General features: G+C 41.7%; 1 protein-coding gene across 2 annotated transcripts in view; it reads left to right on the forward strand.

Annotated features, from left to right (window-relative positions):
• PLXDC2 (plexin domain containing 2) overlaps positions 1 to 16,239 on the forward strand; it is a 463,255-nt gene that overhangs the window by 179,050 nt on the left and 267,966 nt on the right. For both annotated transcript variants that reach the window (XM_051821437.3, XM_089311513.1), the window contains exon 2: positions 8,192 to 8,400. In XM_051821437.3, coding sequence (XP_051677397.1) covers positions 8,192 to 8,400 — 209 coding nt within the window. The remainder of the gene's footprint in view (positions 1 to 8,191; positions 8,401 to 16,239) is intronic.

Genomic DNA, 16,239 nt, shown 5'->3' on the forward strand with positions numbered 1-16,239 from the left:
TTTGCGTGGGAGGTAGGGGATGGAAGTAAAGTTCAGTATTTAATTTGTTGAGGTTGAACTTCAGAATCACATAGCTTTTAGAAGAATGCTGGGTATGATTCTAAGTACATGATGTGGCATCCAGTTACTGGTATCATCTTTCAATGTCTAGAAGTCTGAGTTACACAGTTACAACTGCAGAGGCATAAGTTTGCAGAAATAAACAGAGAGATAACTTTGTGGTGAGGAATCTACAGGTCTATGCAAATCTCTGCAGGGCACTCAACCTATAGAAATTTGAGGCTGTTTTGATCACAGTTTATCTAATTTAATTCAGATTAAATTTATAAAACATAACCCATTAGAAGTGCATGTGTTGGCTTTGACTATAGTCATTGGCCAAATCAGCCCGTGCTCAACATTGGGTCATTATGAATTCTGACCCCACAAACCAAATATGATGTGATGACAATATGGAATGAGATTGAGTCTATCAGACATCTGGCAGCCTTAATTTAATAGAAGGCCCTCAGTGATTTGGGCCCTAGGCATTTGGACATCATCTCTGACACTGGGCACTGTTATAACAATTGATTCCATCTGGCTTGCTCTGGCTCAGAATTTTCACATTTTCCCAAGAGAGGCTATTGGCCATGACTGGTCCTTGTTTACAGAATTTTCCATCTCTCCTGGTGGCAGAGTCACACTTTTTATGCATTGGGACTTAGCTTATGGTGCAAAGCCCTTATTTTAAAATCAGCCATTCCCAATACAGGAAATGAAAGTTTAGGATGGCTAATGATGAATAGCTGTGTTCAGATATTTTACCAAGTAGTTTTAGTTATTTATTGTGTTGTGGAGCTGCTAAATGATCATAATATGTGATTTCTTCACAAATAAAATAGAAAACCTGAAAACAATGCAGAATATTTTATATATGAACACAAATAGCCTAAAATATGTTAATAAGATGTCTAGCTTACCGGTAGGATACCAGACTTTTATAGCTAGGAGGAACCATGGCTGGTAAAAGGTATATAAAGCTGTCAGTCTCATTGTATGGGTAGTATGAGGTTGTTTATCTAAAAATTCTGTGAGGTTTCTGGGTTCACAGTGCAATTGTTCTCTATGGAAAACCACAAGGATCTTATTAAAAGATAGATTTTCAGATTTAATTTGATGTTCATTTCCCATTTACAGATTATTTGTGGATTTTGGTTGACATGGAAATGAGCCTGTTCCCTAAATCTGACAGATTCATCTGAAAAATCAGTGAATGCCCTGAGTTCTCTGACAGCTGTACTTTTACTGCAAAACAGGGGTTACCATCATCACAGTGAAACAAGTGCTGAAATCTAACCTGGAATTCCATTTTTCTTTCAAATTTTGACTTGGTGGTTAATAGAAAATCCTCCATTAACAAGAATATTAATTATATATTTTGTAGTACTTCCAAACCCTTTCAACTATAAGAAAAATATAATAAATATTAACGTGTTATTACTTTCTGCCTTGTTTTTATACTAAAAGCATTTTATTCTGTCTTATTGACAGAAGCAACATGAGGAGAGATTGTATTCCTTATTTACTTCCACATGCGGGGATTTGTTCACATACTTGTTTCTGATTGCACATTTTGTTTACATTATGATTTTCCATGTGGATTTTTTTCTTGTGTTATAACACTAACCTTTGTGACAAATTGCTCAGTTATCTGGAGAGACTGATCAAAGTCAGATTAGATAGTGATTAAGAGCACACCTCTGGACCCAGTTCCATTGACTTCTCCAGTCTGTCCTTAGCTTTCATCAGCATCTTCCTATGAGAAACGGGAGAATAGTAAGTGCCAAATGTATTACCCACAATGAGGGTTGGCTAGTGTTTTATTATTATTATTGTATTGTTATTATAGAAGCCACACATAAAACACCTTTGCTTAAAAGAGTTAGCAGTATTATTCTTTTTATTTATTTTTAATACTTTATTAAAGATGTAAAGTTGTCTTAAGTTTCCTTAATGGGTACTCATAAGGCAGAGCATTTATGTTTTCTGTAGGATATTTTATAAAATTAAAGGTCCTTGTATTATTTAGTTGTACAATTACAAAATGTTTAATTTTAAAAGTATACATTGGATTATGGCCTTGTCTAAATAAGGTCAGAGTTTGTGGACTCAGGAGGCTTCCATAGCCTTGGTGGTACATGACAAGAGCCTTGGGTGATTATTGACGTCATAAATAAGAGTGTCAATTGTTGGATCAACAGCAGGAGTCACTGTGCACTTGCTCCTCATGTAGAACCTCTGTCCTTGGTGTGTTGTACTGTGAGAATTAATAGTAAAACTAGTCTTCAAACAGTACTTTATACTTTGTGTGTCTGGGTGGGTGCAAATTGTTGAAATCTTTACATCTTTACCTAGTGTGGAGTTGGTCTTCTATAGATAAAGATGGTTAAAGGTTTATCTTGGTGAGGAATGGGATGGGAGAGGGAGTAGGAGATGGATGATTTGCAGGTGGGAGGGTGGTTATAGGGGGAAGAACCGCTATGATCCAAGGGTTGTACTTTCGAAATTTGTATTTATTGAATGGAACTTTTCTATTTTTTAAAAAAGTATAGATTGGCTCCATGTATATTTTGAATTGAGTGCTTGATCAATTAGATTTCTTGTTCCATTTCTTTTTTTTTTTTTTGTATTTTTGTTAACCTGCAAATATTCTACACACACACACACACACACACACACATACCCTATGATGACCAAGAATGCTGCAGACTCAGATTTTAGCCAAGGCTAAGGGCAGAGAAGAGGAGGAGGCCAGGGCACTTGGATCTGCACTGCAGAGCTTTCTATGCAGCCTCGGAGACCAAATTCCTATGCTTCAAGCTCGAAAGCAATTCCTTATTTATTTCACACTTTCCACTTGACATTGTTCTCTTTTCATCTGCTTTGTATCTTTTCGATCCCATCACTGGGCCATGCCCACATTCTCCTAAGACACATGCTGTATTTCTTACTGATTTCAGTAACCAAGGAGGACAGAGATGATGAACTGCAACCATAAGTGTTGTGGGAGTGACATTACCCAACTGGCCACTGAGCTATTTTTCAGTCCAGTTCATCTCTGATAAATAGGTTTGTTTTCTTATTTTTCTACCCTTCTCTCTGACCACTCAGAAACATGGTTAAAATTTTAAGAAGAAAGTAAGTTGATTGCACTTGTAAACTTTTAAGACATTGTCTCAGATGTGGTCAGTCATTCATTCAAAATCTTTGGATACCAGGGTGAGCGTTTGGTCTTGTGGTGAATACTGCATCCCACACCATAGTGCCTGGGTTTGATGCTTGCCTCTGGCTCCTGACTCCACTCTTCTGCCAGTGTAGACCTTGGGAGACAATGGTGCTGGCTCAAGTACGTGGGCTCTGGCCATCTACATGGGAGACCTGGATTGTGTTCTGGCCTCTACCTTCAGCCCCAACCCCAGCCCAGTCCAGGTTGTTGGGAGCACTGGGGAAGAGAACCAGTGGATAGGAGCTTTCTCCCTTTGTCCATGCCTGTACTGATGGAACAAAAACATAAAAATAATATAAAGACTTATTGTGGGAAGCAACTGATTGAGGCCATAGTCAAGGGTGGGAAGACTTCATCAGAGCAGTTAGAGTGTTCAGAGTTAGCTTTATTGAACAGTCTGAAAGGGAGCAGCAGGAAGATAGGACAGCCAGAGGCAGAGTGCTGCTGCTGCAACATGGAATATAACCCAGATACATACATACACATACATACATGCACATTCATGGCAGATTGCTGCAAGCTAGAGAGTTCCCTGTCACTAGTAACTTCCTTATTGCTAGGGGTTGTCCTGTCATTAGGGCTTTCCTTTTTACCAGATGCCCAGGTGACCTCCATACCTATCCTGAAGCATGTCCTGGTCAGTTGTGCCCCCGTCTTGCTGGGTGGACTCCTAAGACTCAACGTGTATTCACATAGTCACACTTAGGGCTGTCAGTTATCACAACATAGCTTGGGACACAGGGAAAGGATACACAGCAAAATCAGCAAAGAGAAAAGCCACTTAGGCAATGTCTGTGGTTCCAAGAGTCCTTCTAGACACACAAGACACATCTGATTTCCCCAGCAATAAGAAATGAGTTGTGATAACAAATGTGAAACCTTGTCTATCAGGAAAGTTCGTTAGAAACTCAATCCCCAAGGTTTTACTGTTGGTCACATACCTGCCTTCTTTGTAGAATGTACCCAAATTCCAGACTCCTGGAAGAAGGCTGGAGTTCAGCATGAAGCACATCATTTGCACAATCATTGTAGGCACCAAGAGCCTTCTTCACTAGTAGTTTATCAATTACTGTAATCAAAGAAAATATCTTAAGCATGTTAAGATCACTTTGCATGTTGTACAGAAAGGGCATTTTTATAACTTTCTTTCTCTCTTATGTCCAAATGGCAGTCATTAGATGTAGTTAATGTCTTCATGAGCTGTCTGATTAATGACCATAGCCAAATATGTTGGAGAAAATTAGCTTTGAAGGTTTTCTATTGTTGTTGAGTTAACATACAATAGACAGAAAGCAAACAGTCTGCTCCACCAGACATTCAGATATCCCTCCTGTTGCTTTTGTTTTCTCTACAGCTGGGAAGGGAAGAATTGTATTGCATATACCCCTTCATCTGGCTTCTGAATGATTCATTTTGGTGCTGAAATAAAGAATAATATAAAATCTTTTTATGAGCTTGAAAGCCCTGAACTGCATAGGAATAATTTCCAATATGGATAACCAAGCCTGTTTTCCTAATCTTTCTTCATGGGAAACAACCATTTTGACTTGTTTTATCTTCTCTCAAAATCATTTGGAAATAAGATCAAAATCCATGCCAACTTCATACTTGAGACTCCATGAACTAGGTATTTCTGAATTATGAACATACAGTACCATTTCCTGTGCATGTGACCAGGTAGCCTTGCTTATTCCTGGCATACTTAAGAAAAAGAATTGGGTTTGAAATGGCAACCAAAAGGAGCAACAAAAAGGATATTTATGGAGGCCGGGGTCTCAAGCTCACAAATTGTCTCATTAGAAACCCCCTCAGGCCCTTTCTGAAAGTCTGTTTACTCTTTGTAAACACAGTTAGAGGGAGCAGGTGATTGGCTTTGGAAGTTTGAGGCAGCAATTCCAGGGAGGAGCAAGCCTGGGGGAGGGGGGAGAGGAACAGGCCCCAGACCTCTGTGGTAGCTGTCAGTGGGAGTGCTGAACCAAGGAAGAAAACATCATGAAGGGGCTGCTAAACAGTGGAGAGCACAGCCCCACAGCTGGCTGCAGACTTAACCTTGTGAGTGCCGGAGTCTGCACGCGTGCTTGTGTGTATGAGATCTGCCTACATCTGCATTTGCCATCCCCAGGGATCCCACTGTATGGTTGCATCTGAATGTTCACTGCCCAAGGAGAGTTGAACGCGTTCATCAGACGCCTCAAATTTCAAGTGCAGTGGGGGAATTATAGACTTTATTTTCCCTAATATATACAGCTTCTCCTTTGTTCTCTAGAGTAAGAGGGCTGGGAGAATGCAGAGCAAGTTGAGAAATAGACTCCTATGCATTTACTTCCTGCCCATGGCTCGGACCCCAAGGGCTGATGGGAGTTAATGAGCCTAATGGGAATTTGGGGAAGTGCTATTTTGTCCTATATTAAGAGTGTCTAGGTAAAACCAGTATGAGAGAAGAGAAAGTGATACCTGTTTAAAAGAAGCCATTTTCTTTTATATTAGATTAAAATTCTGTTTGGGAGATTTCAAGGAGACTAATTCTTTGAAGTGCTAGGTGTGCTTCCTCATTTACGCTTTTGAGGATTCACAGGTTTCTGGTTATAGCCATTCCTTCTGTGTATGTTTTTTTTTTTTTTTTTAAAAAAAAAACATTTTTCTCTCTGGAACCAATTAATCCACTTACTACATTATGTTTGCCACCATTTCTTATCTAGACTGGCATCCAATCAAAGATCCCAGATAGGTTTTCATTGTTCCTCCATAGCTTTTTGTATTCACCCAGTTGTGTCAGTGCAATGCCCTGCTGAGAGCCACAGATGTCTGCCTCTGAACTTGAGCTGAGTGTAAGCTAAGAGATCTAATCTGGTGTTTTCAAAATTTTATTGCTTGCCTTTGTTGTAAGCAGCCTCATATATTTTTGATAATGAGGCAGTGTATCTAAATAAAGCCAATAAAATTGCTTTATGTAGCTTTGCAGAATCATAGGTCTTAGGGCCTGACACCTCCTCAACAAAAGGTGCCTGCTTTTGCAGGTAAGGTATTTTCATTCTCATTTAAAATATGGGATAACTAAAACACAGAGAGTTTTATGAATTCTGGGTACTACAACCAGCAAACCTAATAGAAAGAATTCCTGCCTGTCTGTCCTTGTATAGTAGTTTTTCCATTGCTTCATTCTGCCTGGTCTGAAGAGTTTATCAGCAACTCATTCATTCACTCAATCAGTCCAGGAACATCTAGTGTTCAATGGGGCAACCTTATTACAAAAGACATTTTCTATAGTGATGTGTACAATGCTGGATAGATGTGCTTCTTGAACCCTTGGTGTGGAAGGGGAGGCAAATGGACCATACTCACCCATTATATATGTGGGTTCTTTTTAAGCTTACAAATTCAATAAATTGAACACAATGCTGTATTTCTCTGGCTCCTGAACTCCTTCCCGTGGAGTTTTGGTTGTTTTGGTCTCTGGTCTTTCAAGCTTTACATGGAGACAACATAGTAATATTTCTCTCTCTGGACTCTATCCACTAAGGCCCTAGGCAGGAGGGCATCTTTTCACTCTGAAAACAAAAAACATCCTCATTGTTGAAGAATTATGAACATCTTTCTGAGTTGAAAGGAGCCATCAAACTGTTAAAATCTTAGTATATACCAAGTTGATCTTCTGTATATAAAGATAATTGAAAATGAATCTTGATGAAGAATGGGATGAGGGAAGGAGTGGGAGATGGCATGGTTGTGGGTGGGAGGGAGGTTATGGGGGGAAAAGCTGCTATAATCCAAAAGTTGTACTTTCAAAATTTGTATTTATTAAATAATTTTTTTGAAAAAGAGCCATCATAACTATATTTAGTATTGGGAGTCGACAGTGTTGTAAGCTGCATTGAATACAGTTTAGTTTTTTTGAAATGTTTTTATGTTGTGAGGAACATCACAAATATAATTTAATCATTTCTCTCTTAGCCCTTTTTGAGCCCATGTCCCACCAGTTCCAAAGCCTGTCAATTTATATCGGAACGCATACCCTACCAGTTATAAAGCCTGTTGTTTCATATCTTCTGATGGTGGCTGCATAGAAGAAAGCTGTCCTTGTTCAGAAACTGAATTTCCAATACTTTTGGCACATCTTCCCCTGCTGACCTACCAAAATGAAAGACTAGGAGTAATGATTAAATCTAATTTTCCCTCCTGTAGTGGTCGGATGAGCTGGGTCAGCAAGGCCAGTCCCTGCGGTGGGCTTTAAAATACCTCTGTGATGGGGTCTCCTTGCCTTTCCATCCATTTCTATAAATGCCTATCACTGTCATCCTTTACCACCCTGATGAGATCCCAAGGTGAAAACGGCACAAATGAACAGGCTCATGTGTCATGACTCCTGAAGGCGTTGCTGATTCAATGACTTGAGTGAGGAACCAGTTGGGGTCACAAACTTAGCACCGTTACAGAAAGATAATTCCATGTATTACTTAACCCGTTCAAATGCATTGTTGTCTCTTTGCTGCCCAGCATAAGTCATGTGAAATTAATATAAGCTTACACACTAATGTCTGACTTTTATTTTCAAATAAACTCAAGACCGCTGGTTTCTATTCCTTTGTTTGGATTCTAGCTTGCTTTCTCAGGATAGCTAAAGGATATTTATGAAGGGTGTGTGTGGAGGAGTGAGGGAAGGGAATAAAAATGCATTGCTGCAGGGCTGCACATCTGTTTGAGGATCTCTGTGAGGTCTGCATGTTTGCCATTGTCACGGCTTCTGCTGTATCCTGGGATCCCATTCCACTCAGAGATACTTGTGCCAACTCAAAACGGTCCACGTAGTCAGGCATCACTGTTGGTTTCCTTTCCCTACAACTAGCAGAGCTGTTTTTTCTTCTTCAGCAGCTACCACATATATGATTCACAAGTGTAAAGACATTTTCTTTCTTTTCCAAACAGATTGGCAGTATGAAGTTGCCCAGGCCATCCCTCAAACAGAAGAGGTAGAAGTGGACTCACACGCCTACAGCCACAGGTGGAAAAGGAGCCTGGACTCCCTCAAGGGGATAGATACGAATCGGGCCAGCATGGGTCAAGACGCCCCAGATCCCAGAGGCTTCACCGACCTGCTTCTGGACGATGGGCAAGACAACAACACTCAGATTGAGGTACGTGAAGGTTCTGGGTAATTGAGATGAATGAATGAGTCTGTTTCCTGTAAGGTGCTCAACTTCTACATAGACATGTTATTCCTGCATTTCAGTCTAGAGCTTTTGGGCTGTTGATGAAATATAATTCCTTGATAAAAATAGTAGCCAAATCCTTTAATCATCCATGAACTCAATTACCAATGAAACAGACAGACCTGGGCTTGGGGTGGGGACAGTACAGCACTTGGTCTTAGTGGGTTTGTTGTCTAAGAGGGTTTGAAAGCCAGAAGCAAATATTATGAGACCTGGATAAAATAGTTGCTGAATCAGATAGCATGGGACATGTACAAAAAAGCACACAGGCTGTGCAGTATGCCATGGGTGTGGTCAACCCCACTTTGAGATGGGGATTGCATGTGGTCTATGAGGGTTTGCCTGGGAATATGAACATTTAGGAGTGGCCTTGGAATATTGAGAGAGGTTTACCTAGCTGATGACCTGTTAATAGGAGGCAGGAAGAACTTCCTTGCGAGGGTGAGTTACATTTGAGGGTTGTGAACAGATTAGCATGTTGAGCGCTCTTGAAGGATGATGGGATGTCCCAGTTTTCCTGGATCTGAGGATTTTTCTGGGACATGGGACTTCTGCTTGAAATGGGGCAGGTCTGGGCAAACTAGGATGATTGGTCACTTTGTTACTGGAAGTTCATTCTTTGTTCACTTTGCAGAGCTGTGAAAGGGAGGAGGAGGAGGATGGCAGGCTGGCGTGGTGAGTGTAGAGTTTGAAGAGAGGGTACAATTTGGAGGGGTTTTGAGGATCACTCAGAGGACCCAAAGGCAGAGTTACAGTTCTTGAGTTTCCATAGTTGCTGACATTGCAGACCATAAAATATGACTTTGCTTGTAAACTAGATAGGATTAAAAACAAACAAGTAACTCCTGTAGAAATAAGTGAAGACCGCCCAGTGAGCACAAACAAATGCTGTTGATTCTGTTTGCTCCAGCAAGGGGGTCGGCCACCACTGACTCATCTTTGGCAGAGACTCAAAGGCAGGTAGGTGAGTGGGAAAATTCGTATTTAACAATGAGAAGGCCTATATATGCTCCGATTATAAGTTGTTGGTGTAGGGAAGCTGAAGGTGGGCTAGTTTGAAACAGAAGAGTCTTATGTGCTTAGCTTGGAGAACAGAGCAGCTTTCTATGGTTGGACCTGAACTGGAAGTAGGGACAAAAACCAGGGAAGCTCCATTTTAAATCATTTCCTGACCATTGTGGGATGACTGCTGCCAGGGTTGTGATGGGCCTTCTTGGATTTGCGCTGTGGAGCTGGGAGTCCAGCATTGTCATATATTCTCGTGCAACCTCCTTCTCTCCCAGGTGGCTGGCTTATAATTTTCACAAGCTACACACCATTCTTTCCACTGCATCACAGTTCCTGAAATTCTCATTATTTAGAAAAAGAGTTCAACTTCATGCAGCAGATACTGTATAGCCCTGCAGATAGTGTCAAGGCATCATTTTGTTCCCGCATGATGAGAAGGATCTTCAGATGACTTGAAGTACTAGCAGCTGAAATTCTGGTTGTGTGAGAAACTTAGCAATGTGTGTAAGCCCTGTCCATGCCATGGATGATCTGTGGCTATGGTGCTCCCTGGCTGCCACAGCCAGACCCCTTACCCAGCAGCAGAGGATGCATCGGGAGCAGAAGTCATATACTGCCTTTAAGAGGCTATGTGATTCCTGCAGGGTGTCTTGCTCTTTTGACAGCAGTGTTGTTATAGCAACACCGAGTGGGCAACATAATTCCTCCTGAGCCACTCTTTAGCTGGGGTGCAGCATAAGAAAAGCAGAGCCACACAGAAAGAAACAGAGCCACCTGTGCTCTGCCCAGAAGTGACCTGACTCGGATTCCAAGGAGGGAACACAGGTTCCTCGATTTCTGCCATCTTGCCTGTAGGCCACTGAGCTTTCCTAGTCCCTTGTGAAATAGAAAGTCTCTGTGCTCGGGGGTGTATTACCTCTCTTCAAAAGTAGCCCAGGTGTTAACTACAGCTGATTTTTGTGATTCAGTCAAGTTTTCTCTTTTTTACTTTACCAGAGAGAGACCATAGAAAGTCCATAGATTTGAATCAGCAAAAAGGAAGAGGAAGAGCGGCTCAAGGAACTTGGGTGGTAGATCTTCCCTTGGTACTAAGATCTGCCACGTGCTGGATGGGCACCATCTAGCTTAGTCCTTCCAGCAGTCCCCAGGCTCATGGGGCAGTCTCAGTGCAGTTTTTCAGCTTTTGCTTTAGCGTTGCCCTAGCATCTCCCGTTCATGAGTAAAGGGGTTGGTGTTCACACCCAGGCTTGCCAGGCTCCCACTTTATCCCTTTGACTTGACTTTGCTCTCTCTAACAAAAGGAGAGCAAATGGCATTTGCATTAGTAATGACTTTGGACAGTGACAGCCCCCAGATATTCATAGGAAAGTAACTTTGGGGTTTCAGTCTGGCTGGAAAGTTGAGGGGAAATGGGAGAGAGAGATAATCATTCCATCCACTCATTTACTTGCCAACCGCCCACAATAGCCAGGGTTGGGCCAGGCTGAAGCCTGGAACCCAGAACTCAGTCCAGGTCTCCCATGTGGATGGTAAGGGCCCAGCTACTTGAGTCCTCACCTGCTACCTTCCAGGCTGCACATTTATAGGAAACTGAGATCAGGCTCAGAGCCGGAACTTGAATCCAGGTGCTCTAACATGGGACGCGGGCATACCAAGCGCTGCACCAAAAGCCCACCCCAGGAGTCTTGTCTTGAAGAAGGAGTCACATAATAAGAGCACTGCCTTATTTTTTTTTTTTTTTTTTTTTTTTTGACAGGCAGAGTGGACAGTGAGAGAGAGAGAGACAGAGAGAAAGGTCTTCCTTTTGCCGTTGGTTCACCCTCCAATTGCTGCCACGGCCGGCACGCTGCAGCCGGCGCACCGCGCTGATCCAATGGCAGGGGCCAGGTGCTTCTCCTGGTCTCCCATGGAGTGCAGGGCCCAAGCACTTGGGCCATCCTCCACTGCACTCCCTGGCCACAGCAGAGAGCTGGCCTGGAAGAGGGGCAACTGGGACAGAATCCGGCGCCCCGACCGGGACTAGAACCCGGTGTGCCGGCGCCGCAAGGCGGAGGATTAGCCTAGTGAGCCGCGGCGCCGGCCTGAGCACTGCCTTATTTCAAGAGTCATTTATGTTGCTGGGGTTCCGGGGGTTGATGGAGATAGTGGGAATCAAAAGTTTCCCAAGTGACTTCTTGGCACTGCCATGGTTTTAGAAACCAAACCTGTGTCTGCGATTTCTCTGGAGAGTTTTGCTCATCCTGGCCCTTGAAATAGTAATTTTGAACAGTGCTGCATCACTTTTGGGGAAAATAACTTTCACACAATTGAGCTAAACTGGAATAGGAGATAATGGAACTAAATGGTTGTAGAGTAACTACTCTCTGGTGAGCATTGTGACAAAAGTCTTTCTTATTGTTTGGAAATAAGCATTTTGGGTTATGTTGCTGAATATAGGCAGTGAGTACGAAAGACTGTGTGTTTTGTCCTTTAGTGTTAGGGATCAGAATTATTTTGTGCAGCATCTATAGCTCTAGTTGTAGCTGTTAACACCATTTATGTCACAGTGAGTACAAAACCATCCAGAACAGCCTCCCTGTCTGTGTCGTCTTCATGACTCCCACCGTCTAGACTTTTACATCCCACTTTCACCAAGCCTCCCAAACAAAGGCACCAAAACCCAAAAGAATACAATACTGTGTTTAGTGTTCTGCCACAAATTCCTTCTGAAACAAACAAAGGCTGCCATTCTCTTAACCCGGTACTGAGAGCCAGAAATTTTTCTGGCTCTGCGAAAGTGCAGATAATGGAAGGACTGGGAAACTTAGTCTGCCCCAGTGGAAGAATTCTTCCAATGGAAATTTGTTTGTTGTTGACTGTCTTTGGTACTCTTTCCACAAAGACACAGAGATGTGTCCAAGACGACTGTATTTCCTGTCACATAAGCAGGAGCCCTGCAGCTGGCAGATCGGAGCAGCTGCCACTGTTGATGTGAATGTTGATTTCCTTGGCACCTTTCCTCTTGAAGCCATCGCTTGGCCTTGTTTGAGCAGCCTCTGGGGAATCCTGTGGCTCCAGGGGCATGAGTGCAGATGGGCAGCTCAGGGGGTGCATCTTCACCTCCAGGCTGGCTGCCTTTCCAGGTCCTGGCCTGCAGCCCGTGGCACCACAGCTGCATGTCAGGAAGGGAAGGTCCTCACCGCTGTTTGTTGGGAACGACTCGTGCCTCAGGAAGCTTCGTTTCACCAGCCTATTCCTGCAGGGGCCGCTCACAGTCCTCAGCTTTACAGGAATCAATCACAAACTCTCTGTGACACACTGGACCAAGTATGTGCATTTGTGTCACTCACTCACCTGCAGTATTTCCAAGTATTGCAGTTCCTCTCTTGAGACAGAAGGTTTGTGAAAGGAATTGTAGGGTATGGTTTTTGCCTTGATTCTCAAGCCCTGGGATGACCTAAAGAAGGAGGTTTTATACATTGAGCTTATAGATCATAACCATGTAGCTTCATAATCCAAACTGACTCAGAACTTGTGAGCGAGGTCATTTCCTCTGAATCTCTAACGTGCGTACAGATCACCCGGGACTCAGGTTCAGAGGCACGTCCTGATTTTTCAGTGCTAGGCTGGAGCTCGTCCTTTGCAATGTGTTTCTAACAAGTTCCCAGGTGACATAGCTACACTGTTGAGTTGCAAAGAACTATCCCACCAAGCAGATTTAGCTACTGGTTTGCAGGATATAAATATTCCTAAAGATCTTAAATTAAATCTGAGTGCTTATCAACAGTGTGTCCTGTGGAGTTCTCATTCTGGAACTAAATTAAAAATCTGAGGGCTGGGTATATGGTGCAGTGGTTAAGTTGTCTCTTGGGAAACCTGCATAAGATATGAGAGTGACTGGTTGGAGTCCTGGCTTCTCCACATCTGATGTATCTTCCTGCTAATGCACACCATGGAAGGCAGCAATTAATGGCTCAAGTGTTTGGATCCCTGCTACCCATGTTGGAGACTTGGATTGAGTTCTGGGTTGCTTGCTTCGGCCTGGTCTAGCCCTGGCTGTTGGAGATATTTGGGTAATGAACCAGCAGATAGAAGATCTTTGTATTTCTGACTTTCAAATAAGATGAAAATAATATATACAAAATTTTAATTTTTAAAAAATCATAAGTATAACCAAGAACTATTGTATTATCCATATGCATTAAAGTTTGTATCTGAGGAAAGTATAATTGAAAATAAGTAGCAAATTTTATGTGTGATAGATTTAGCGAAAAACTAGAGATCAGCATTTTTTTAAGTTCATATATAAAAATTACTTGATTGTCTGCTGTGACATACATATTGTCCATTGTATTACATCTTATTTTTGAAATTGTGCAATTAATATGTTCCTTTAAATGGAGTTATCAACTGCCAGTTGCTGCACAAGATTGTTGTATAGGTTCTGATATTTTACTGTAGTCTCATAACTCAGCAATCTGAGAAAAAAGAAGGTAGTGGCGAATGCTTAGGTCTAATAGAGAACATTATTGGTTTGCTGATGCTTTTACAAAGAAAAAGACAAATTTTATAACGTCCATGTGGACAGAATCTGCATGGCATGTTTGCATTGTGGAGAGACTATCCAATTATCCTTAGGTAAAGAAAATACTATCACTTGTGTGTGTTTTAAGCCCAAATAAGCTTTTGTAATTGGGAGATCTGATAGTCACATTAAAACGTCAATATCAGACAGTGACAATATACATCATCGCATTTCACAGAAATATTCATGGAGTGATCAAAATTGGCAGAGAATAGCTGGGCTGATTAGATCCTCAGGGTTGTTTTCTGCTCAGTGAACTCATGGAACACAGCACTTAAATCTGAGAAGAACTTGGTAGTGCAGATTTATGACATTTTTCAAAAAAAAAAAAACAAAGATACTGAGTACCTCTGTTATTGTAGTTATTACACATGGGGAAAACTGGTAGAAATTATTTTATAAGTGACACATTTCTGTTCTAAAGGATCTTAAGTATGTGGTTTCAGTGTGTGGTTGCAGGATCAGAAAGCTGTGTCCAGGGGATACTAAGACTAACCCTGAAAAGGAACATACATTTGATAACACAATGAATTGAAGTTTCCCAAATGTATGTTTAAGTGTGTCTTCCACAACCAATAAGAAAGCACTGGGAGGGCATGTGATTGAATCGAAGGATACATACGGCACAGGTTTATGATCCCTTGTTCAATGGAAAGCAAGGATTACTATGAGGACGAGGTGTTAATAGAACCTACTCATGAAGAGAAAACAGCCAGATATCAAGGTAATTCTAGACAGTTTTGTGCAGGTAGGCAGCAGAAAGATTTGGAATTCTGTTGCATTCTATGCTGAGGTATCCAGGATTTACCAGGAAGGCACTGGGAAGCCAATGAAAGATTTTAAGCACAAGGAAGCTAGTGTTGTGGTATAACAGGTTAAGCTGCAGCCTATGATGCCAACATCACACATGGGTACCAGTTCATGTCCCAGCTACCCCACTTCCAATCCAGCTCCCTGCTAACATGCCTCAGAAAGCAGTGGAAGATGGCCCAAGTGCTTGGGCCCCCGCCACCTACGTGGGAGACCCAGATGAAGCTCTTGACTCCTGGCTTCTGTTTTGCCTAGCCTGGGCCATGGGGCTGTTTGGGGAGTGAAGCAGCTGGTAGAAGATCTCTTTATCTCTCACTCTTTGTCGCTCCCTGTCTTTCTGTTACTCTTTCAAATAAATAAATAAATCTTCAAAAAATATTTTAAGTAAGAAAGGCAAGATTGCATTAATGCTTCTACAGGGTTGTTAGGGACCACATAAAGAGATCCGAAAGACCACATCTAGGAGTGGAATGATGAGTTAAATTTAGGTGATAATTATGGGGTGAAATGAGATGGTGGTTAGGAGAAAGGCTTTGGATGACTGTATGAATTATGAATTTCAAAAATTATTCAGATGTTGAGTGATTAATTTCAGTCACCCACCATGGCCAAAATTTTGCCCAATCTTGTAACGCTCGCTTGAATCTGAGGGTGATTTGAAGATTCTTGTCACTGCCTTCCCTGGCACAGTCCTATCTAATTTGAGCTGGGAATTAGCCTCATTTCTTGATCTGTGTATTGCCAAAGGTTGTATGTTAACTGACAGCAAAATCTATTTCAATTTCTTCTGTTTTGATCTTTGTCAAAAACATGTATTTTTAAGCTTCTGATTTAATCCCGTTCATTTTCTTTTAGAATATTGATGAGAACCTTTTACTTTGCCAAGACAAAAATGCACGGAAAATAGTAAATCAGGCAGAAGTGATATCTGCAATTATTGCTCATCCTTTAAAAAGATAATGAGGATTAAAATAGAGTATCATATATCTTCCTCAATTATAGATTATTCTTAGTTTGACATGTCAGCTCTTTATGGGAGCAAAAATGTGAAGAGATCCATAACTGTCCTTCAGAGAGTTCCGTTGAGAGTAACTGGATCATCTCTGGGATTCTTCCGTGTTAGCTGATCAACTTTATTTACAGTAATGGTACAGATAGAGCCTTTGGAATGATACATAGAGGTGGCAAAGTTATTAAGTGCGTGAGTCATAGAATTTATTTTCAGAAATAAAATTGTGTTTCAACGTGAATGATAGTCTTAGATTCTCCATGCACAAAGAGAAATCTCATATTTCATCTATTACCCATCCCCTGCAGGATTCTGAGATTAATTATAGGAACATCACATTGAGTTTCATCCACCTAAATCCCTTAGCCACTCA

Source organism: Oryctolagus cuniculus, chromosome 13 (genome assembly GCF_051225735.1).
Source record: "Oryctolagus cuniculus isolate XC-2025 breed Fujian yellow rabbit chromosome 13, ASM5122573v1, whole genome shotgun sequence".
NCBI classification, from domain to species: domain Eukaryota; kingdom Metazoa; phylum Chordata; class Mammalia; order Lagomorpha; family Leporidae; genus Oryctolagus; species Oryctolagus cuniculus.